At 46.2% G+C, this 23,871-nt stretch overlaps 1 protein-coding gene across 1 annotated transcript in view; it reads right to left on the minus strand.

The window, feature by feature from the left end:
• Positions 1-3,611: 3,611 nt before the first annotated feature.
• The window catches only part of atp10a (ATPase phospholipid transporting 10A), a 217,411-nt gene continuing 197,151 nt past the window's right edge, over positions 3,612-23,871 (minus strand). The window contains exons 17-22 of the mRNA XM_045696689.1: positions 20,860-21,060; positions 16,495-16,575; positions 14,938-15,042; positions 13,633-13,820; positions 4,292-5,055; positions 3,612-4,204 (exon numbers count right to left, since the gene is read on the minus strand). Of these exons, the coding sequence (XP_045552645.1) occupies positions 3,612-4,204; positions 4,292-5,055; positions 13,633-13,820; positions 14,938-15,042; positions 16,495-16,575; positions 20,860-21,060 (1,932 nt within the window). The remainder of the gene's footprint in view (positions 4,205-4,291; positions 5,056-13,632; positions 13,821-14,937; positions 15,043-16,494; positions 16,576-20,859; positions 21,061-23,871) is intronic.

The following is a 23,871-nucleotide window of genomic DNA, read 5'->3' on the forward strand; positions in this document are numbered from 1 at the left end:
AAACGAACTGGAAGACCAGGTGTGTTGAATTTAGGTATTCACTGAACTGTTCAATTAGCTCAGTAGCTCAGTGTGGTGCCTAGTTGGGATAAAATCCTGCAGTACTCCAGCAACAGGGTTGTCTAACCCTGGTGTAAAGGGTCCGGGAACAGGGTCGTCTACCCCTGGTGTATAGGGTCCAGCAACAGGGTTGTCTACCCCTGGTGTAAAGGGTCCAGGAACAGGGTCGTCTACCCCTGGTGTAAAGGGTCCAGGAACAGGGTTGTCTACCCCTGGTGTATAGGGTCCAGGAACAGGGTTGGCGACAGAGACGGAGGGAACAGAGACGGAGGGAACCTGGGAACAGAGATGGAGGGAACAGAGACAACAGAGACGGAGGGAACCTGGGAACAGAGACGGAGGGAACAGAGACGGAGGGAACCTGGGAACAGAGATGGAGGGAACAGAGACAGAGGGAACAGAGACGGAGGGAACAGAGACGGAGGGAACCTGGGAACAGAGATGGAGGGAACAGAGACAGAGGGAACAGAGACGGAGGGAACAGAGACGGAGGGAACAGAGACGGAGGGAACCTGGGAACAGAGATGGAGGGAACAGAGACAGAGGGAACAGAGACGGAGGGAACAGAGACGGAGGGAACCTGGGAACAGAGATGGAGGGAACAGAGACAGAGGGAACAGAGACGGAGGGAACAGAGACGGAGGGAACCTGGGAACAGAGATGGAGGGAACAGAGACAGAGGGAACAGAGACGGAGGGAACCTGGGAACAGAGATGGAGGGAACAGAGACAGAGGGAACAGAGACGGAGGGAACCTGGGAACAGAGATGGAGGGAACAGAGACAGAGGGAACCTGGGAACAGAGACGGAGGGAACAGAGACGGAGGGAACAGAGACGGACTTTACACTCCTATCCAAACAAACACAGTCAACCAAAACGCTTTAAATGAAAAGAAATGTACTACTGCATCGTGTCTGTTTAAAAAAACATTAAGAAAAACGATTCATTTATTTGTTATCCTTCTCAATTAACTGACCAATATGATGAGAATGTATGAAGAAATATATTTAATTCATCCAGTGTTAAGGCACATGGCTTCCTGGCACATAAAGGAACATTTCATAAAGGCTGGTATGATTTATGAAAAGACAAAGGCAGCAAACAGTCATTTTAAAAACATCAAGAAAACCATAGACTGCTTAAAACGTCCCTGCAGTTCAGGAACCAGCACTTACTTTATGTGTATTTGGCTTAAAGAGAGCATCACAATATGGACACTGACCTGACAACACTTTGAGATGGTTTAACTTCATCTAAACTGAAGAATATAATAATGTTGAGTGACAAAAGATTTGGCTTTGGTATGGATGCAATTAACTCTTCCATTTCAATATTCTACAACAACACAAACAGCATTAGGAAAAACATTTTTTGTTGTTGTTGTAAGAATGTCATACGGAATGACCCATTTTACATCAACGTGTGAAAAAGAAACCATCATTCAAAAATAGTTTACAAAATCCACTTGTTGGTGTATTATTTGGCTTGTTACAGAGTTTCTCTGCATATTGGAATGTGACAGTTTATTACATTGAGATTAAAGTAGGAAATTAGCATCCGCTTTGCAGCGATAATCTCAATAGCTCTAACTAAGTAACTTTTAGTTCTCAATGGTACCCTATTCCCAATGAGTCCTGGTCAAATATAGGGCACTATACAGAGAATAGGGTGCCAATTTGGGACGCAACACAGGTAACTCATAGGGTCGGGGAAGACACAAGCAAGGAAGAAAAACACGATACTAAATCTAACTTCTTTATGAAAACAGCCCTAATGTTGGAAACAAACATCATTATGTTTTCATCCAGTCTCACATGTATTTATTTTCAAGCTATAGCACACTGTTAACGGCACATTGCTTCTGAGAAGCAGACTTCTAAACAAGCAGGTAGCATTGGCTGCATCAAGCCCTGCATCAAGCCCTGCATCAAGCCCTGCATCAAGCCCTGCTTACAGTACATTAAGGAGGAACACTGAAAGGCAGGAAGCCTAGCGGGTTAAGACTGTTGGGCCAGTAACCGAAAGGTCGCTGGCTGGAATCCCCGAAATGACCGGGGAGGGGGGGAATCTGTCGACGTGCCATTGAGCAAGGAACTAAAATCTAATTGCTCCAGGCTCGCCATCAATAATGGCTGATCCCAGGCCTTGACCCCGCTCTCCGAGGCTATGTCTCAGGGGGAGGTTGGGATGTGCAAAAAAAATATATATATATATAAATTTCCAATTCACATGTGTATAATACACTCTTCTTGTACACGTGTGAAATAGAAGAAATAAACACCGACCTAATTATTATTAAATAACCATTTAAGAGCAACGGCACTTTGGTACAGGGTGAATAGGTTACCAGGTATCGCTGAAGGGGATGGATACGAAGGAGAACAGTAGCTCTGTGCTCCTCCCCATCAGAGAGAAGAAATAGTTCCAAACACACTGATAACAGAAAGCCTGTGGTTACTGCTCTCTGGTTTCAAACAAAATCCTCTCCAGTTTAAAATAAAGGACATCTTTCTTCCAAAATTCTAATAAACATAGAAAGTCCAGTTGCATAAACTCTACTCTGATTATTATTTTTTTTGTATTTTTATATAAAAGGCCCAGTGCAATGGTCCGTCGAATCACGATTTCTGTTGCGTCAGTATCCCGCCTGGTCTCAAATGGTACAGGATGGTGCCGTGGGGAATGTTTTGCTTGCACACGTTTAGGTCCCTTGATACCAATCGAGCAACGATTTTAACGCCACAGCCACGTGAAACACTGTTGCTGTCCAAACCCAATAGAGTATCTTTGGAATGAGATGGAACAGGCTGCTGGCGGCATGAATGTACCGCCGTCCAATCAGCAGCAACTGTGTGATGCCATCGTCTCAGCATGGACCAACATCCCTGTAGAATGTTTCCAACACCTTTTATAATCCATGCCCACAAAGAATTCAGGCTGTTCTGTAGGCAAAGGGGGGGTCCGACTCGGTACTAAATGGGTGTACCTAATAAAATGTCCGGTGAGTGTATATTTCCACAATATGATATTGTAATAATACTGTGAAATTGTGAAAACTATAATAATGCCCCTTTTAGTGTTAAAAGCTGTTTGAAAAGACTACCTCAAATCTCAGCCTGTTTTGGTGGGATGTCGTTTTGGCTTGCCTGGTGACATCACCATGCGGTATATTAGTTCACAGACCAATAAGAAAAAGGTTTTAATTTTCAGTTTTCCCCCCTCCCCACTCAAACCACTCCCAGGCAGTCCTAGCTAAATTCTTGCTTGAGAAATTGATATTGTCAAGGAAGCTATTTTTTTTTGTTTCTTTTTGAACCTTTTTAATTGAAAACAATCAATCAAGTTAAGGAAGTTAAATTGTTACCCAGAAATGATTTGATATGGAGATAAAAAAGCGGCTGCTATTGGACCTATAACATAAAACATCTAAAATGTACATGATAATGATGATAATGACTTTTGATAAAATAATCCTCTTGAAAAATAGAATTCAATAGAGCTATCATGTAAATCTGAGAGGAATAATATATAGATATAAAGGTTATAATACATCATAGAGAGGTGGTTTGGAGCCACGAGTGTTCTTTAGGACAGGTGGTCTGAGGGTGGTCTGGTTTGTCTGTAGGTGGGAGGAACCTGTGTTCAGGTGGTGGTCTGTGTGCCGTAGTGTCATGGTTCTCATAGTTCCGCCTGTAGGCTGCAGACTGGGAGCCACCAGCAGGGGGCAGAGTCAGTTGGATGGTTTCTGACTGGGGTGTGGTCAGAAGGGGTGTGGAAGTGATCAAGCTGGATAGACTCAGGTCCGAGAGATCAAGAAGACTAATGTCCTGACAGTCATTGTCCTGGGTGAGAGGAGCCTGGAGGTCATCAGGCCCAGGCCCTGCCATGCTCCCAGCCCCTGCCATGCTCCCAGCCCCTGCTCCAGCCATGCTCCCAGCCCCTGATCCAGCCCCAGCCCCTGCCATACTCCCAGCACCTGCCATGCTCCCAGCCCCTGCTCCAGCCATACTCCCAGCCCCAGCTCTAGCCATACTCCCAGCCCCTGCTACAGCCCCTGCCATACTCCCAGCCCCTGCTCCAGCCATACTCCCAGCCCCTGCTCCAGCCATTCTCCCAGCCCCTGCTCCAGCCATATTCCCAGTCCCTGCTCCAGCCATATTCCCAGTCCCTGCTCCAGCCATATTCCCAGTCCCTGCTCCAGCCATTCTCCCAGCCCCTGCTCCAGCCATACTCCCAGTCCCTGCTCCAGCCCCAGCTCCAGCCATACTCCCAGCTCCAGCCATACTCCCAGCTCCAGCCATACTCCCAGCCCCAGCCATACTCCCAGCCCCAGCCATACTCCCAGCCCCAGCCATACTCCCAGCCCCAGCCATACTCCCAGCCCCAGCCATACTCCCAGCCCCAGCCATACTCCCAGCTCCAGCCATACTCCCAGCCCCAGCCATACTCCCAGCTCCAGCCATACTCCCAGCTCCAGCCATACTCCCAGCTCCAGCCATACTCCCAGCCCCAGCCATACTCCCAGCCCCAGCCATACTCCCAGCCCCAGCCATACTCCCAGCCTCAGGCTGAGGAGCTTCTTTGGCTTTGGTATAAGGCAGAGTATCAGTCTCTGTGGAGGCTAGTGTGTACTGATCATCATCTTCAAGCCTCCTCTGACTGTCTCCAGGACTGCCCCAGCCCTTCCCCTGAACCTTCCCAGCCTCATCCCCTCGTAAGGATAGGTCCAGACAGCCCTCGGGGCTCTTGGCCGGGCCCCTGGTGAAGCTGTACTGGTTCTGGGTGGAGGTGGTCCTGTGGCTGCAGTCTTTAGTCAAGGGTCCGGCGAAGGAAAGCGAAGACAGGAAGGGCGGTCTGAGATGAAGAAGTGACCCGGCCTGGACCCGGCTGAGACTGAGGATGTTTCTACGTGTGTCACTGGGCAGTTTGTCCAGCTGCCTGCCAACCTGGACTGGAGTGGGGAACAGAGAGCTCTGACATGCCCTGTAGAAGTATCTGAATGGAGAGAGAGAGAGAGAAAGGAGAGGAAAAAAATGTAACTTTTTTTGTTAACATTTTAGTCATTTAGCAGACGCTCTTATCCAGAGCAACTTACAGTAGTGAATGCATACATTTCATTAAAAAAAAATTCTCCCCGTACTGGTCCCCCGTGGGAATCGAACCCACAACCCTGGCGTTGCAAACACCATGCTCTACCAACTGAGCCACACGGGACCTGAGTCAGGGTGATGAAACCATACTCTCTATATAGTGCACTACTGAATAGAGCCCTACGGGTTGGCTACTTTTGACCAGATTGCACCATTGTCGGGCACTCAAGCATTCAATGTTTGAATCTCAAACTGAACTCTTCGAGCACGGCATCACTCGATATGCCTGTTCACGAGTCAATCTTAAACGCTAGTTGTCGAGTCATCGAGTTCACCAATTACTTCTCTGATAGAGTTCAGTGTGTCAAATCGGAGGGCCTGTTGTCCGGGCCTCGGGCAGTCTCTATGGGGGTGCCACAGGGTTCAGTTCTTGGGCCGACTCTTTTCTCTGTATACATCAATGATGTCGCTCTTGCTGCTGGTGATTCTCTGATCCACCTCTACGCAGACGACACCATTCTGTATACTTCTGGCCCTTCTTTGGACACTATGTTAACAACCCTCCAGACGAGCTTCAATGCCATACAACTCTCCTTCCGTGGCCTCCAACTGCTCTTAAATGCAAGTAAAACTAAATGCATGCTCTTCAACCGATCGCTGCCCGCACCTGCCCGCCCGTCCAGCATCACTACTCTGGACGGTTCTGACTTAGAATATGTGGACAACTATAAATACCTAGGTGTCTGGTTAGACTGTAAACTCTCCTTCCAGACTCACATTAAGCATCTCCAATCCAAAATTAAATCTAGAATCGGCTTCCTATTTTGCAACAAAGCATCCTTCACTCATGCTGCCAAACATACCCTCGTAAAACTGACTATCCTACCGATCCTTGACTTCGGCGATGTCATTTACAAAATAGCCTCCAACACTCTACTCAGCAAATTGGATGCAGTCTATCACAGTGCCATCCGTTTTGTCACCAAAGCCCCATATACTACCCACCACTGCGACCTGTATGCTCTCGTTGGCTGGCCCTCACTACATATCAGTCGCCAAACCCACTGGCTCCAGGTCATCTATAAGTCTTTGCTAGGTAAAGCCCCGCCTTATCTCAGCTCACTGGTCACCATAGCAACACCTACCCGTAGCACGCGCTCCAGCAGGTATATCTCACTGGTCATCCCCTAAACAACACCTCCTTTGGCAGCCTTTCCTTCCAGTTCTCTGCTGCCAATGACTGGAACGAACTGCAAAAATCACTGAAGCTGGAGACTTACATCTCCCTCTCTATCTTTAAGTATCAGCTGTCAGAGCAGTTTACAGATAAACTGTACCTGTACATAGCCCATTTGTAAATAGCACACCCAACTACCTCATCCCCATATTATTACGTACCCTCTTGCTCTGTTGCACCCCAGTATCTCTACTTGCACATCATCATCTGCACATCTACCACTCCAGTATTAATGCTAAATTGTAATTATTTTCACCTCTAGGGCCTATTTATTGCCTTACCTTCCTACTCTTCTACATTTGCACACACTGTACATAGATTTTCTCAATTTTTCTTTTCTATTGTGGTATTGACTGTACATTTGTTTATGTGTAACTCAGTGTTGTATTTGTCACGCTGCTTTGCTTTATCTTGGCCAGGTCGCAGTTGTAAATGAGAACTTGTTCTCAGCTGGCCGACCTGGTTAAATAAAGGTGAAATAAAATAAAATAAAAATCGAGGGCTCCATTGAGTCCTTCGCAAGCCTCTCTATTGAGTGGGCATCATTTGTGGACTCGGTGTCCTTGGCAGAAACTTCTTCCCATGAATCTCATTGTTACCTAGCAACAACATCGTCAAAACTACTTAGTCATCAAAAATAGTCTGAATAAGTCAACAAAAATAAATAAATCTGTCACACATTTTTCCATTTAGCAGATGAGTTTAGTGATTGAAGGAGTGGTATATCTGACGTTTGATAATGTACACAAAAACTTTTCCATTTAGCTAAACCTGAGCCAACCATTTAATATGAAACGAAAGAGAAGCTAACCACAGATGCTCTCGATGGTGCAGCTGAATACATTTTTTGGAGGATCTGAGGGCCCATGCCAAATCTTTTCAGCCTCCTGAGGGGGGAAGAGGCGTTTTGTTGGACCATGTTAGATCCTTGGTGATGTGGACATTGAAGAACTTGAATCTCTCTAAGGAGAGAGTGGTTTTGTTTTTACAACTTTCTCCCTGTCTATCTGAGTTTGCGTCTGTCACTGCCTGAGTGCACTGCCCATGTTCCATAACGAGTCATGCTAGCACAAGACAGGTCCCGGAAAAATGCTCACAAATGGATTTAGATTGTTTTTTTTTACTTCGAGTGCGTATCGTCTCAATGTTCATTTTGGACAAAACACTTGTGGACTATCACTATCGAACACATCAGCAATTGGCCACTTGATAAACATTTTAAACATAAACATAAAGGGCTTAGGAGCCAAGTGTTCGCTTTGAGATTCAGACATCTATATAAAGTGCACTACTTTTATTCCCTATATAGGGCTCTGGTCTAAAGTAGGGCACTATACAGGGCTCTGGTCTAAAGTAGGGCACTATACAGGGCTCTGGCCTAAAGTAGGGCACTATACAGGGCTCTGGCCTAAAGTAGGGCACTATACAGGGCTCTGGTCTAAAGTAGGGCACTATACAGGGCTCTGGTCTAAAGTAGGGCACTATACAGGGCTCTGGCCTAAAGTAGGGCACTATACAGGGCTCTGGTCTAAAGTAGGGCACTATACAGGGCTCTGGCCTATAGTAGGGCACTATACAGGGCTCTGGCCTATAGTAGGGCACTATACAGGGCTCTGGCCTATAGTAGGGCACTATACAGGGAATAGGGTGCCATTTGGGACATAGTCCCAGACAGACCAAGCAGACCAGACCGACCAGACAGACCAAGCAGACCAGACCGACCAGACCAGACAGACCAGACCAGACCAAACAGACCAGACCAGACAGACCAAACAGACCAGACCAGACAGACCAGACCAGACCAGACCAAACAGACCAGACCAGACCAAACAGACCAAGTATCTATAGCCACAGTAAAACGAGTCCTATATCGACATAACCTGAAAGGCTGCTCAGCAAGGAAGAAGCCACTGCTCCAAAATTGCCATTAAAAATGCCAGACTACGGTTTGCAACTGCACATGGGGACAAAGATAGTACTTTTTGGAGAAATGTCCTCTGGTCTGATGAAACAAAAATATAACTATTTGGCCATAATGACCATTGTTATGTTTGGAGGAAAAAGGGGGAGGCTTGCAAGCCGAAGAACACCATCCCAACCGTGAAGCACGGGGGTGGCAGCATCATCTTGTGGGGGTGCTTTGCTGCAGGAGGGACAGGTGTACTTCACAAAATAGATGCATCATGAGGCAGGAAAATTAAGTTGACTGTGCCTTTAAACAGCTTGGAAGATATATTGAAGCAACATCTCAAGACATCAGTCAGGAAGTTAAAGCTTAGTCGCAAATGCGTCTTCCAAATGGACAATGACCCAAGCATACTTCCAAAGTTGTGGCAAAATGGCTTAAGGACAACAAAGTCAAGGTATTGGAGTGGCCATCACAAAGCCCTGACCTCAATCCTATAGAAAATTTGTGGGCAGAACTGAAAAAGCGTGTGCGAGCAAGGAGGCCTACAAACCTGACTCAGTTACACCAGTTCTGTCAGGAGGAATGGGACAAAATTCACCAAACTTATTGTGGGAAGCTTGTGGAAGGCTACCTGAAATGTTTGACCCAAGTTAAACAATTTAAAGGCAATGATACCAAATACTAATTGAGTGTGTAAACTTCTGACCCACTGGGAATGTGATGAAAGAAATAAAAGCTGAAATAAATCACTCTCTACTATTATTCTGACATTTCACATTCTTAAAATAAAGTGGTGATCCTAACTGACCTAAGACAGGGAATTTTTACTAGGATTAAATGTCAGGAATTGTGAAAAACGGAGTTTAAATGTATTTGGCTAAGGTGTATGTAAACTTCCGACTTCAACTGTATGTGAGAAGGCTGTTCATTGACTACAGCTCAGCATTCAACACCATAGTGCCCTCAAAGCTCATTAATAAGCTAAGGACCCTGGGACTAAACACCTCCCTCTGCAAAATGGATCCTGGACTTCCTGACGGGCTGCCCCCAGGTGGTAAGGGTAGGTAACAACACATTCACCACGCTGATCCTCAACACTGGGGCCCCTCAGGGGTGCGTGCTCAGTCCCCTACTGTACTCCCTGTTCACTCATGACTGCACGGCCAGGCACGACTCCAACACCATCATTAAATTTGCCGATGACAACAGTGGTAGGCCTGATCACCAACAAACTATCATGGTCCAAACACACCAAGACAATCATGAAGAGGGCACGACAAAGCCTATTCCCCCCTCAGGTTAGTGAAAAGATTTGTCATGGGTCCTCAGATCCTCAAAAGGTTCTATACATCAAGAGCATCCTGACTGGTTGCATCACCGCCTGGTATGGCAACTGCTCGGCCTCCGACCGCAAGGCACTACAGAGGGTAGTGTGTACAGCCCAGTACATCACTGGGGCCAAGCTTCCTGCCATCCAGGACCTCTATACCAGGCGGTGTCAGAGGAAGGCCCTAACAATTGTCAAAGACTCAACAAGGCAGTTAACCCACTGTTCCCTGTAGGCCGTCGTTGAAAATAAGAATTTGTTCTTAACTGACTTGCCTAGTTAAATAAAGGTAAAATAAAAAAATTAATTGGAGCGTCATGTCTAGGTTCAAAAGGCTCCTTAACAGCTTCTACCCCCGAGCCATAAGACTCCTGAACAGCTAATCAAAGGGCTACCCAGACCCCACGTTAACACTGCTGCTACTCTCTGTTTATCATCTATACATAGTCACTTTAACTCTACCTACATTACCTCAATTACCTCAACTAACTTGTGCCCCCACACATTGAATCTGTACCAGTACCCCCTGTATATAGCCTCCACATTGACTCTGTACTGGTACCCCCTGTATATAGCCTCCACATTGACTCTGTACCGGTACCCCCTGTATATAGCAAACACACTGACTCTGTACCGATAGCCCCTGTATATAGCCTCCACATTGACTCTGTACCGGTACCCCCTGTATATAGCCTCCACATTGACTCTGTACCGGTACCCCCTGTATATAGCCTCCACATTGACTCTGTACCGGTTCCCCCTGTATATAGCCTCCACATTGACTCTGTACCGGTTCCCCCTGTATATAGCCTCCACATTGACTCTGTACCGGTACCCCCTGTATATAGCCTCCACATTGACTCTGTACCGGAACCCCCTGTATATAGCCTCCACATTGACTCTGTACCGGAACCCCCTGTATATAGCCTCCACATTGACTCTGTACCGTAACACCCTGTATATAGCCTCCACATTGACTCTGTACCGGTACCCCCTGTATATAGCCTCCACATTGTTATTTTACTGCAGCTGTTTAATTATTTGTTACTTTTATTTTCTATTTCTTTACATAAGACTTATTTTTCTTTAAACTGCACTGTGGGTTAAGGGCTTGTAAGTCAGCATTTCACTGTAAGGTCTACTACACCTGTTGTATTCAGCATTTCACTGTAAGGTCTACTACACCTGTTGTATTCAGCATTTCACTGTAAGGTCTACTACACCTGTTGTATTCAGCATTTCACTGTAAGGTCTACTACACCTGTTGTATTCAGCATTTCACTGTAAGGTCTACTACACCTGTTGTATTCAGCATTTCCCTGTGAGGTCTACTACACCTGTTGTATTCAGCATTTCACTGTAAGGTCTACTACACCTGTTGTATTCAGCATTTCACTGTGAGGTCTACTACACCTGTTGTATTCAGCGTTTCACTGTGAGGTCTACTACACCTGTTGTATTCAGCATTTCACTGTAAGGTCTACTACACCTGTTGTATTCAGCATTTCACTGTGAGGTCTACAACACCTGTTGTATTCAGCATTTCACTGTGAGGTCTACTACACCTGTTGTATTCAGCGTTTCACTGTGAGGTCTACTACACCTGTTGTATTCAGCGTTTCACTGTGAGGTCTACTACACCTGTTGTATTCAGCATTTCACTGTGAGGTCTACTACACCTGTTGTATTCAGCATTTCACTGTGAGGTCTACTACACCTGTTGTATTCAGCATTTCACTGTAAGGTCTACTACACCTGTTGTATTCAGCATTTCACTGTGAGGTCTACTACACCTGTTGTATTCAGCATTTCACTGTGAGGTCTACTACACCTGTTGTATTCAGCATTTCACTGTAAGGTCTACTACACCTGTTGTATTCAGCATTTCACTGTAAGGTCTACTACACCTGTTGTATTCAGCATTTCACTGTAAGGTCTACTACACCTGTTGTATTCAGCATTTCACTGTGAGGTCTACTACACCTGTTGTATTCAGCATTTCACTGTGAGGTCTACTACACCTGTTGTATTCAGCATTTCACTGTAAGGTCTACTACACCTGTTGTATTCAGCATTTCACTGTAAGGTCTACTACACCTGTTGTATTCAGCATTTCACTGTAAGGTCTACTACACCTGTTGTATTCAGCATTTCACTGTAAGGTCTACTACACCTGTTGTATTCAGCATTTCACTGTAAGGTCTACTACACCTGTTGTATTCAGCATTTCACTGTAAGGTCTACTACAACTGTTGTATTCAGCATTTCACTGTAAGGTCTACTACACCTGTTGTATTCAGCACTTCACTGTAAGGTCTACTACACCTGTTGTATTCAGCATTTCACTGTGAGGTCTACTACACCTGTTGTATTCAGCATTTCACTGTAAGGTCTACTACACCTGTTGTATTCAGCATTTCACTGTAAGGTCTACTACACCTGTTGTATTCAGCATTTCACTGTGAGGTCTACTACACCTGTTGTATTCAGCATTTCACTGTGAGGTCTACTACACCTGTTGTATTCAGCATTTCACTGTAAGGTCTACTACACCTGTTGTATTCAGCATTTCACTGTAAGGTCTACTACACCTGTTGTATTCAGCATTTCACTGTGAGGTCTACTACACCTGTTGTATTCAGCATTTCACTGTAAGGTCTACTACACCTGTTGTATTCAGCATTTCACTGTAAGGTCTACTACACCTGTTGTATTCAGCATTTCACTGTAAGGTCTACTACACCTGTTGTATTCAGCATTTCACTGTAAGGTCTACTACACCTGTTGTATTCAGCATTTCACTGTAAGGTCTACTACACCTGTTGTATTCAGCATTTCACTGTAAGGTCTACTACACCTGTTGTATTCAGCATTTCACTGTAAGGTCTACTACACCTGTTGTATTCAGCATTTCACTGTAAGGTCTACTACACCTGTTGTATTCAGCATTTCACTGTAAGGTCTACTACACCTGTTGTATTCAGCACTTCACTGTAAGGTCTACTACACCTGTTGTATTCAGCATTTCACTGTGAGGTCTACTACACCTGTTGTATTCAGCATTTCACTGTAAGGTCTACTACACCTGTTGTATTCAGCATTTCACTGTGAGGTCTACTACACCTGTTGTATTCAGCATTTCACTGTAAGGTCTACTACACCTGTTGTATTCAGCATTTCACTGTAAGGTCTACTACACCTGTTGTATTCAGCATTTCACTGTGAGGTCTACTACACCTGTTGTATTCAGTATTTCACTGTAAGGTCTACACCTGTTGTATTCAGCATTTCACTGTGAGGTCTACTACACCTGTTGTATTCAGCATTTCACTGTGAGGTCTACTACACCTGTTGTATTCAGCATTTCACTGTAAGGTCTACTACACATGTTGTATTCAGCATTTCACTGTGAGGTCTACTACACCTGTTGTATTCAGCATTTCACTGTGAGGTCTACTACACCTGTTGTATTCAGCATTTCACTGTGAGGTCTACTACACATGTTGTATTTAGCATTTCACTGTAAGGTCTACTACACCTGTTGTATTCAGCATTTCACTGTAAGGTCTACTACACCTGTTGTATTCAGCATTTCACTGTGAGGTCTACAACACCTGTTGTATTCAGCGTTTCACTGTGAGGTCTACTACACCTGTTGTATTCAGCATTTCACTGTGAGGTCTACTACACATGTTGTATTCAGCATTTCACTGTAAGGTCTACTACACCTGTTGTATTTGGCACATGTGACAAATAACATTTGATTTGATTTGACATCCACAGACAGACAGACCAGACGACACAACACAGAGACAGACAGACAGACAGACCAGACCAGACAGAGACAGACAGACCAGACAGACAGACCAGACAGCGCACATCTGGGATAGAAATACCAGTTACTTGGAATAAACATTGAAAGGCTGTTAATTAATAACAGCGGACTCTTAAACAACAACCTGCACACCCCACACACTCATACACACTCACACACCTCCCCCTTACTAACCTGGGCAGCAGGGCGGCTACAGGAGTGATGACACAGAGCAGGTAGAAGAGTGGTTCCCCCAGCAGTCTCTGCATGGTCCAGTAAGGGTTGGAGGGGGAGAAGCATGTGGGACAGGAGGCGTTGTAACACAGAGCCACAGTAAAGAACAGACCCACACTGAAGGTGATGGACAACCAGTTCATCCACGTCTGGAGGGAAAAAGAGAGGAGAGGAGGGGAGAGGAGGGAGAGGAGGGGAGAGGAGGGAGAGGAGGGAGAAGAGGGAAGAGGACAGAAGAGGAAGATGAGGGGAGAGGAGAGGAGGAAGCGGAGGGAGAGGAGGATGGAGAGGAGGAAGAGGATGGAGAAAAGGGAGTTGGAGAAGAGGGGAGAGGAGGAAGATGATGGAGAGGAGGCAAGAGGGAGAGGACAGAAGAGAAAGATGAGGCGAGAGGAGAGGAGGAAGCGGAGGGAGAGGAGGATGGAGAGGAGGAAGAGGATGGAGAGGAGAAAGATGAGGGGAGAGGAGGAAGAAGAGGGAAGAGGACAGAAGAAGAGGAAGCGGAGGGAAGAGGATGGAGAGGAGGAAGAGGATGGAGAGGAGGAAGATGAGGGAGATGGAGAAAAGGGAGATGGAGAAGAAGAGGGGAGAGGAGGAAGATGATGGGAGCGGCAAAAGCGGAGAAAGATGGAGAGGGGGGAGAGGAGGAACAGGGGAGAGGAGGAAGAGGAGGAGGAAGATGGGAGAGGAAGAGGAGGAAGAGGAGGAAGAGGGGAGAGGAGGAAGAGGGGAACAAACGGGATTAGAGCACTAACTGTCAGCCTGATATACAGTCACTGATGCTGCAGTCTTCTGGTTCAATCTAATCAACGAGGTCTATCTATGAATTAACAACTTCCAAATGACTTGATTCACTGGAAATTCAAAAAGGCTTTTATTCATCCTAAAAAATAAAAATCCAAAACTCTTAACTTAGATTTCAAATGAATTGATTTACAAAGTAACCCATACTCAATATTTTGTAATTGAGGCTTTGAAAGTACTTGAAAATAAATAGGATTAGACAATCAGTAAATACGTAGGGGAATACGTAGGGGAATACGTAGGGGAATACATAGGGGAATAGGGGAATACGTAGAGGAATACGTAGGGGAATACATAGGGGAATAGGGGAATACGTAGGGGAATACATAGGGGAATAGGGGAATACGTAGGGGAATACATAGGGGAATGAATAGGGGAATACGTAGGGGAATACATAGGGGAATAGGGGAAGACGTAGGGGAAGACGTAGGGGAATACGTAGGGGAGAGAGTGTGATTTTACCCAGGTCTTGGTCTCCAAGCCCAGGTGTATCAGTATAGTGAACAGGGCCAGGGTGGTGATGGGCGTTCCCCACGTCAACAAGTCCACATCAGAGTCAGCATAGGCCTGGAGGACATGGACAGACAGACAACGGGATCAGTGGTGAGAGAGGGTGTGTGTGTGAGAGAGAGAGAGAGAGAGAGTGTGAGTGAGTGAGTGAGTGAGTGTGTGAGAGTGAGTGAGTGTCTGAGTGAGAATGTGTGAGTGAGTGAACAGTGTGTGTGTGTGTGTGTGTGTGTGTGTGTGAACAGTGTGTGTGTGTGTGTGTGTGTGTGTGTGTGTGTGTGTGTGTGTGTGTGTGTGTGAGAGAGAGAGATAGTATAAGATGTCATGACAGGTTATTGTATTTTAAGTTCATCCATCAAAGTGTTCCAAAAGGAACCAATCCTAACTCACACAGTAGGGTATAAAGTAACCAATCCTAACTCACACAGTAGGGTATAAAGTAACCAATCCTAACTCATACAGTAGGGTATAAAGTAACCAATCCTAACTCACACATAAGGGTATAAAGTAACCAATCCTAACTCACACAGTAGGGTATAAAGTAACCAATCCTAACTCACACAGTAGGGTATAAAATAACCAATCCTAACTCACACAGCAGGGTATAACGTAACCAATCCTAACTCTCACAGTAGGGTATAAAGTAACCAATCCTAACTCACACAGTAGGGTATAAAATAACCAATCCTAACTCACACAGTAGGGTATAAAGTAACCAATCCTAACTCACACAGTAGGGTATAAAGTAACCAATCCTAACTCATACAGTAGGGTATAAAGTAACCAATCCTAACTCATACAGTAGGGTATAAAGTAACCAATCCTAACTCACACAGTAGGGTATAAAGTAACCAATCCTAACTCACACAGTAGGGTATAAAGTAACCAATCCTAACTCACACAGCAGGGTATAAAGTAACCAATCCTAACTCACACAGTAGGGTATAAAGTAACCAATCCTAACTCACACAGTAGGGTATAAAGTAACCAATCCTAACTCACACAGTAGGGTATAAAGTAACCAATCCTAACTCATACAGTAGGGTATAAAATAACCAATCCTAACTCACACAGCAGGGTATAACGTAACCAATCCTAACTCACACAGTAGGGTATAAAGTAACCAACCCTAACTCACACAGTAGGGTATAAAGTAACCAATCCTAACTCACACAGTAGGGTATAAAGTAACCAATCCTAACTCATACAGTAGGGTATAAAGTAACCAATCCTAACTGATACAGTAGGGTATAAAATAACCAATCCTAACTCACACAGCAGGGTATAAAGTAACCAATCCTAACTCACACAGTAGGGTATAAAGTAACCAATCCTAACTCACACAGTAGGGTATAAAGTAACCAATCCTAACTCACACAGTAGGGTATAAAGTAACCAATCCTAACTCACACAGTAGGGTATAAAGTAACCAATCCTAACTCATACAGTAGGGTATAAAATAACCAATCCTAACTCACACAGTAGGGTATAAAGTAACCAATCCTAACTCACACAGTAGGGTATAAAGAAACAGACCAGGCTTTGGTAGAAGGCATCGATCATGGTCATCCAGAACATATAAGGCTTGTATTCCTGAAACACAAAAACATGAGCATTTCACATCAACAACAACAACCCTCAGAGAAGCAGCTACCAAGCTGGAGGACAGGTGTGTCCTAAAACAGAACCAGCTGGACATGATGTCCCTGTTGGACCGTAGCCAGCTGGGTATGATGTCCCTGTTGGACCACAGCCAGCTGGGTATGATGTCCCTGTTGGACCACAGCCAGCTGGGTATGATGTCCCCGTTGGACCACAGCCAGCTGGGTATGATGTCCCCGTTGGACCACAGCCAGCTGGGTATGATGTCCCCGTTGGACCACAGCCAGCTGGGTATGATGTCTCTGTTGTACCGTAGCCAGCTGGGTATGATGTCCCCGTTGGACCACAGCCAGCTGGGTATGATGTCCCTGTTGGACCACAGCCAGCTGGGTATGATGTCCCTGTTGGACCACAGCCAGCTGGGTATGATGTCCCTGTTGGACCGTAGCCAGCTGGGTATGATGTCCCCGTTGGACCGTAGCCAGCTGGGTATGATGTCCCACAGCCAGCTGGGTATGATGTCCCTGTTGGACCACAGCCAGCTGGGTATGATGTCCCTGTTGGACCGCAGCCAGCTGGGTATGATGTCTCTGTTGGACCGTAGCCAGCTGGGTATGATGTCCCTGTTGGACAACAGCCAGCTGGGTGGAGCCAGCTGGGTATGATGTCCCTGTTGGACCACAGCCAGCTGGGTATGATGTCCCTGTTGGACCACAGCCAGCTGGGTATGATGTCCCTGTTGGACCACAGCCAGCTGGGTATGATGTCCCCGTTGGACCGTAGCCAGCTGGGTATGATGTCCCTGTTGGACCACAGCCAGCTGGGTATGATGTCCCTGTTGGACCACAGCCAGCTGGGTATGATGTCCCTGTTGGACCACAGCCAGCTGGGTATGATGTCCCTGTTGGACCACAGCCAGCTGGGTATGATGTCCCTGTTGAACCGTAGCCAGCTGGGTATGATGTCCCACAGCCAGCTGGGTATGATGTCCCTGTTGGACCGTAGCCAGCTGGGTATGATGTCCCACAGCCAGCTGGGTATGATGTCCCTGTTGGACCACAGCCAGCTGGGTATGATGTCCCTGTTGGACCGTAGCCAGCTGGGTATGATGTCCCTGTTGGACCACAGCCAGCTGGGTATGATGTCCCTGTTGGACCGTAGCCAGCTGGGTATGATGTCCCACAGCCAGCTGGGTATGATGTCCCTGTTGGACCATAGCCAGCTGGGTATGATGTCCCTGTTGGACCGTAGCCAGCTGGGTATGATGTCCCTGTTGGACCACAGCCAGCTGGGTATGATGTCCCTGTTGGACCGTAGCCAGCTGGGTATGATGTCCCACAGCCAGCTGGGTATGATGTCCCTGTTGGACCGTAGCCAGCTGGGTATGATGTCCCCGTTGGACCGTAGCCAGCTGGGCATGATGTCCCCATTGGACCGTAGCCAGCTGGGTATGATGTCCCCGTTGGACAACAGCCAGCTGGGTATGATGTCCCTGTTGGACCACAGCCAGCTGGGTATGATGTCCCTGTTGAACCGTAGCCAGCTGGGTATGATGTCCCTGTTGGACCGTAGCCAGCTGGGTATGATGTCCCTGTTGGACCGTAGCCAGCTGGGTATGATGTCCCTGTTGGACCGTAGCCAGCTGGGTATGATGTCCCACAGCCAGCTGGGTATGATGTCCCTGTTGGACCGCAGCCAGCTGGGTATGATGTCCCTGTTGGACCGTAGCCAGCTGGGTATGATGTCCCTGTTGGACCGTAGCCAGCTGGGTATGATGTCCCTGTTGGACCGTAGCCAGCTGGGTATGATGTCCCTGTTGGACCGTAGCCAGCTGGGTATGATGTCCCTGTTGGACCACAGCCAGCTGGGTATGATGTCCCTGTTGGAACGTAGCCAGCTGGGTATGATGTCCCACAGCCAGCTGGGTATGATGTCCCTGTTGGACCGTAGCCAGCTGGGTATGATGTCCCTGTTGGACCGTAGCCAGCTGGGTATGATGTCCCTGTTGGACCGTAGCCAGCTGGGTATGATGTCCCACAGCCAGCTGGGTATGATGTCCCTGTTGGACCGTAGCCAGCTGGGTATGATGTCCCACAGCCAGCTGGGTATGATGTCCCTGTTGGACCACAGCCAGCTGGGTATGATGTCCCTGTTGGACCACAGCCAGCTGGGTATGATGTCCCTGTTGGACCACAGCCAGCTGGGTATGATGTCCCCGTTGGACCGTAGCCAGCTGGGTATGATGTCCCACAGTCACCTGGGTATGATGTCCCCGTTGGACCACAGCCAGCTGGGTATGATGTCCCCGTTGGACCATAGCCAGCTGGGTATGATGTCCCTGTTGGACCGTAGCCAGCTGGGTATGATGTCCCCGTTGGACCACAGCCAGCTGGGTATGATGTCCCCGTTGGACCACAGCCAGCTGGGTATGATGTCCCTGTTGGACCGTAGCCAGCTGGGTATGATGTCCCTGTTTCCTCATCTTTTAAAGTGTGTTATCTTGATCCAATGGATATATTTCCTGGTATATATATATATATATATATATCTTTAATAGATACCAGACAAGATAATCACTATCATAAAATATCTTCATTAAAAATGACTAAAATGTAAATGTATATATCCATGTTATCTAGTCACTAGTTATAAACAAATATATTCACATTATCTATTTACTTTACACAACATAGCTGTTCGCCCCTCTGAGTTCTACTCGTTCACGTAGAACTCACGTAGTTCTAATCTATCACTAGTCATTAACACCTCTGGGTTCTACTCGTTCACGTAGAACTATGTTAGTTCTACTCCATCACTAGTCATTAACACCTCTGGGTTCTACTCGTTAACTTAGAACTCACGTAGTTCTAATCTATCACTAGTCATTAACACCTCTGGGTTCTACTCGTTCACTTAGAACTCACGTAGTTCTAATCTATCACTAGTTATTAACACCTCTGGGTTCTACTCGTTAACGTAGAACTATGTTAGTTCTAATCTATCACTAGTCATTAACACCTCTGGGTTCTACTCGTTCACGTAGTTCTAATCTATCACTAGTCATTAACACCTCTGGGTTCTACTCGTTCACTTAGAACTCACGTAGTTGTAATCTATCACTAGTCATTAACACCTCTGAGTTCTACTCGTTCACTTAGAACTATGTTAGTTTTCCTCTATCACTAGTCATTAACACCTCTGGGTTCTACTCGTTCACGTAGTTCTAATCTATCACTAGTCATTAACACCTCTGGGTTCTACTCGTTCACGTAGAACTCACGTAGTTCTAATCTATCACTAGTCATTAACACCTCTGGGTTCTACTCGTTCACGTAGTTCTAATCTATCACTAGTCATTAACACCTCTGGGTTCTACTCGTTCACTTAGAACTATGTTAGTTCTACTCTATCACTAGTCATTAACACCTCTGGGTTCTACTCGTTCACTTAGAACTATGTTAGTTCTCCTCTATCACTAGTCATTAACACCTCTGGGTTCTACTCGTTCACGTAGAACTCACGTAGTTCTAATCTATCACTAGTCATTAACACCTCTGGGTTCTACTCGTTAACGTAGAACTCACGTAGTTCTAATCTATCACTAGTCATTAATACCTCTGGGTTCTACTCGTTCACGTAGAACTCACGTAGTTCTAATCTATCACTAGTCATTAATACCTCTGGGTTCTACTCGTTCACGTAGAACTCACGTAGTTCTAATCTATCACTAGTCATTAACACCTCTGAGTTCTACTCGTTCACGTAGAACTCACGTAGTTCTAATCTATCACTAGTCATTAATACCTCTGGGTTCTACTCGTTCACGTAGAACTCACGTAGTTCTAATCTATCACTAGTCATTAACACCTCTGGGTTCTACTCGTTCACGTAGTTCTAATCTATCACTAGTCATTAACACCTCTGGGTTCTACTCGTTCACGTAGTTCTAATCTATCACTAGTCATTAACACCTCTGGGTTCTGTCCGTTCATGTAGAGCTGAGGCAGATCTCCTCTATCACTAGTCATTAACACCTCTGAGTTCTGTCCGTTCATGTAGAACTAATATATCACTAGTCATTAACACCTCTGAGTTCTGTCCGTTCATGTAGAGCTGAGGCAGATCTCCTCTATCACTAGTCATTAACACCTCTGGGTTCTACTCGTTAACGTAGAACTCATGTAGTTCTAATCGATCACTAGTCATTAACACCTCTGAGTTCTACTCGTTCACGTAGAACTCATGTAGTTCTAATCTATCACTAGTCATTAACACCTCTGAGTTCTGTCCGTTCATGTAGAGCTGAGGCAGATCTTGGAGGGTCTCTGAGGACACATCTTTATCCAGGGTCCCGGTGACGAGTTGAGGGAAGGCAGAGAACATGAGGTTGAAGAAGATCAGATACCACTGGTCTATCATGGCTGACCCAGAAAAACCACAGTAGAACTGGTACCAGAAGATCAGTGCTACGAACATCTGGGGAGGACAGAGAGGGAGATGGGGAGAGGAAGAGAGAGAGAGGGAAGGAGAGAGGTAGGGAAGGAGAGAGGTAGGGAAGGAGAGAGGTAGGGAAGGGGAGCGGTTGGGAGGGGGAGAGGAAGGAGAGAGAGAGGGAAGGAGAGAGAGAGGGAGATGGGGAGAGGAAGAGAGGGAGGGAGAGAGAGAGGGAGAGAGAGAGGGAGGGAGAAAAGGAAGGAGAGAGAGAGGGAGAGGGGGAGAGGAAGGGGGAAGGAGAGAGAGAGGGAGAGGAAGAGAGGGAAGGAGAGAGAGAGGGAGAAGAAGGGGGGAAGGAGAGATAGAGGGAGCAAGAGGGGGAGGGGAAGAGAGGGAAGGAGAGAGAGAGGGGGAGAGGAAGAGGGGGAAGGACAGAGAGAGGGAAAGGGGGAGAGGAAGGGGGAGGGAGAGGGGGGAGGAGAGGGAGAAGGAGAGAGAGGGAGGGAGAGGAAGAGGAAGAGGGGGAGAGGAAGAGAGGTTACAGGTATAACACTCAGAAACATTCAGATATATTTCATACATTCCTGTACCTGTATCGGGCTGCCACTCGCAATAATAATATAACAGAGACGAGAATGAACCGTTTCGTAATATTCTGTATGCAAGGAAAATAAAAACAATTGCTGTCAGTAAGACGGCACTCAGCGAGCTGTATAGGGCCACAACACAACTAATTGGCTCAAACACATTCAGGGGGAAAGAAATTCCACAATTGAACAAGGCACACCTGTTAATTGAAATGCATTCCAGGTGACTACCTCATGAAACTGGTTGAGAGAATGCCAAGAGTGTGCAAAGCTGTCATCAAGGCAAACTTTGAAGAATTTGTTTAACACTTTTTGTTTTTGGTTACTACATGATTCCATATGTGTTATTTCATAGTGTTGATGTCTTCACTATTATTTTACAATGTAGAAAATATAAACACTGGAATGATTAGGTGAGTCCAAACTGTTGACTGGTGCTGTATGCGTCCGCCTTCTATTTCTGAACGGTACTTTACTTCTCTTCTGAACCTGAAACCAGTTTGATAAACACGATGATGTAGCCATGTCTCTCTCCGCCTTATATTTCTGAACCGCTGAAATCAAATAAAAACTTGGTGGAGATTTCAACCAACATTCCCCCCCCCCCCAAAAAAAAATCTATATACACTTTATGAAGGCTGTCTGTTTTAACGGATATTGCTGTAGTACAAGCAAGACGCAGTCTACACATCGGACCAAAACTAACAGGGTTTTGTGCGATGTCATCTTCATTAGTTACGCTGCCACAGCCAGAGTTGCTGAAAACAATACCTGCCTCCCGATAGCCAACGTTTTCCCATTAAATCGCTACTGACTGGCTGTCTGTATCTGGCTTGTTGATATACTGTTGTACGTATAGCTTGTCTAAATAGCTGCATGCAGGCTAACTCCCCTCCAGATTGCCTGTTGTGTCGTTTGCTTTGATTACTGTTCCAGACAAAATAACTACAAAACGGTAGCAGAGTCACGGAGTCCCTGAGTCACGGAGCGCTGAGTCACGGAGTCCCTGAGTCCCTGAGTCCCTGAGTCACTGAGTCACGGAGCGCTGAGTCACGGAGCACTGAGTCACGAAGCGCTGAGTCACGGAGTCACGGAGTCACGGAGTCACCGAGTCACCGGAGCGCTGAGTCACGGAGTCACGGAGTCACGGAGTCACCGGAGCGCTGAGTCACGGAGTCACCGAAGCGCTGAGTCACTGAGTCACGGAGCGCTGAGTCACGGAGCGCTGAGTCACGGAGCGCTGAGTCACGGAGCTCTGAGTCACGGAGCGCTGAGTCACCGAGTCACGGAGCCCTGAGTCACGGAGCGCTGAGTCACGGAGCGCTGAGTCACAGAGCGCTGAGTCACAGAGCGCTGAGTCACAGAGCGCTGAGTCACCGAGTCACGGAGCGCTGAGCAGCAATTGAAAGGACTCAGAGAGGGGGGAAGAGCCCAGCGAATCCACACGGGGACATCCTATCTTCAGAGAACATTCCAGAAGCGCAGCTCATTTATCAAGCCTGATGATGTTGGCTGTTTCATGTCTGTTTATTCAATGTTCTTTATGACGAGGACCTGTTCTGTATGTGAACCTGTATAACTATGTACAGTCGAACATTCAATACCTGATCGCCATATTAAGCCAAGTTGATTTAGTGTAAGTCGTTAAAAACAGGGCCAAAAATACACATACAGTTGAAGTCGGAAGTTTACATACACCTTAGCCAAATACATTTAAACTCAGTTTTTCACAATTCCCGACATTTAATCCTAGTAAAAATTCCCTGTTTTAGGTCAGTTAGGATCACCACTTTATTTTAAGAATGTGAAATGTCGGAATAATAGTAGAGAGAATGATTTAATTCAGTTTTTCTTTCTTTCATCACATTCCCAGTGGGTCAGAAGTTTTCATACACTCAATTAGTATTTGGTGGCATTGCCTTTAAATTGTTTAACTTGGGTCAAACGTTTCGGGTAGCCTTCCACAATGTTGGCCCATTCCTCCTGACAGAGCTGGTGTAACTGAGTCAGGTTTGTAGGCCTTCTTGCTCGCACACGCTTTTTCAGTTCTGCCCACAAATTTTCTATAGGATTGAGGTCAGGGCTTTGTGATGGCCACTCCAATACCTTGACTTTTTTTGCCACAACTTTGGAAGTATGCTTGGGGTCATTGTCCATTTGGAAGACCCATTTGCGACCAAGCTTTAACTTCCTGACTGATGTCTTGAGATGTTGCTTCAAAATATCCACATCATTTTTCTTCCTCATGATGCCATCTATTTTGTGA

The sequence above is a fragment of the Salmo salar genome, chromosome ssa16, assembly GCF_905237065.1.
Source record: "Salmo salar chromosome ssa16, Ssal_v3.1, whole genome shotgun sequence".
In the NCBI taxonomy this organism is placed as follows: domain Eukaryota; kingdom Metazoa; phylum Chordata; class Actinopteri; order Salmoniformes; family Salmonidae; genus Salmo; species Salmo salar.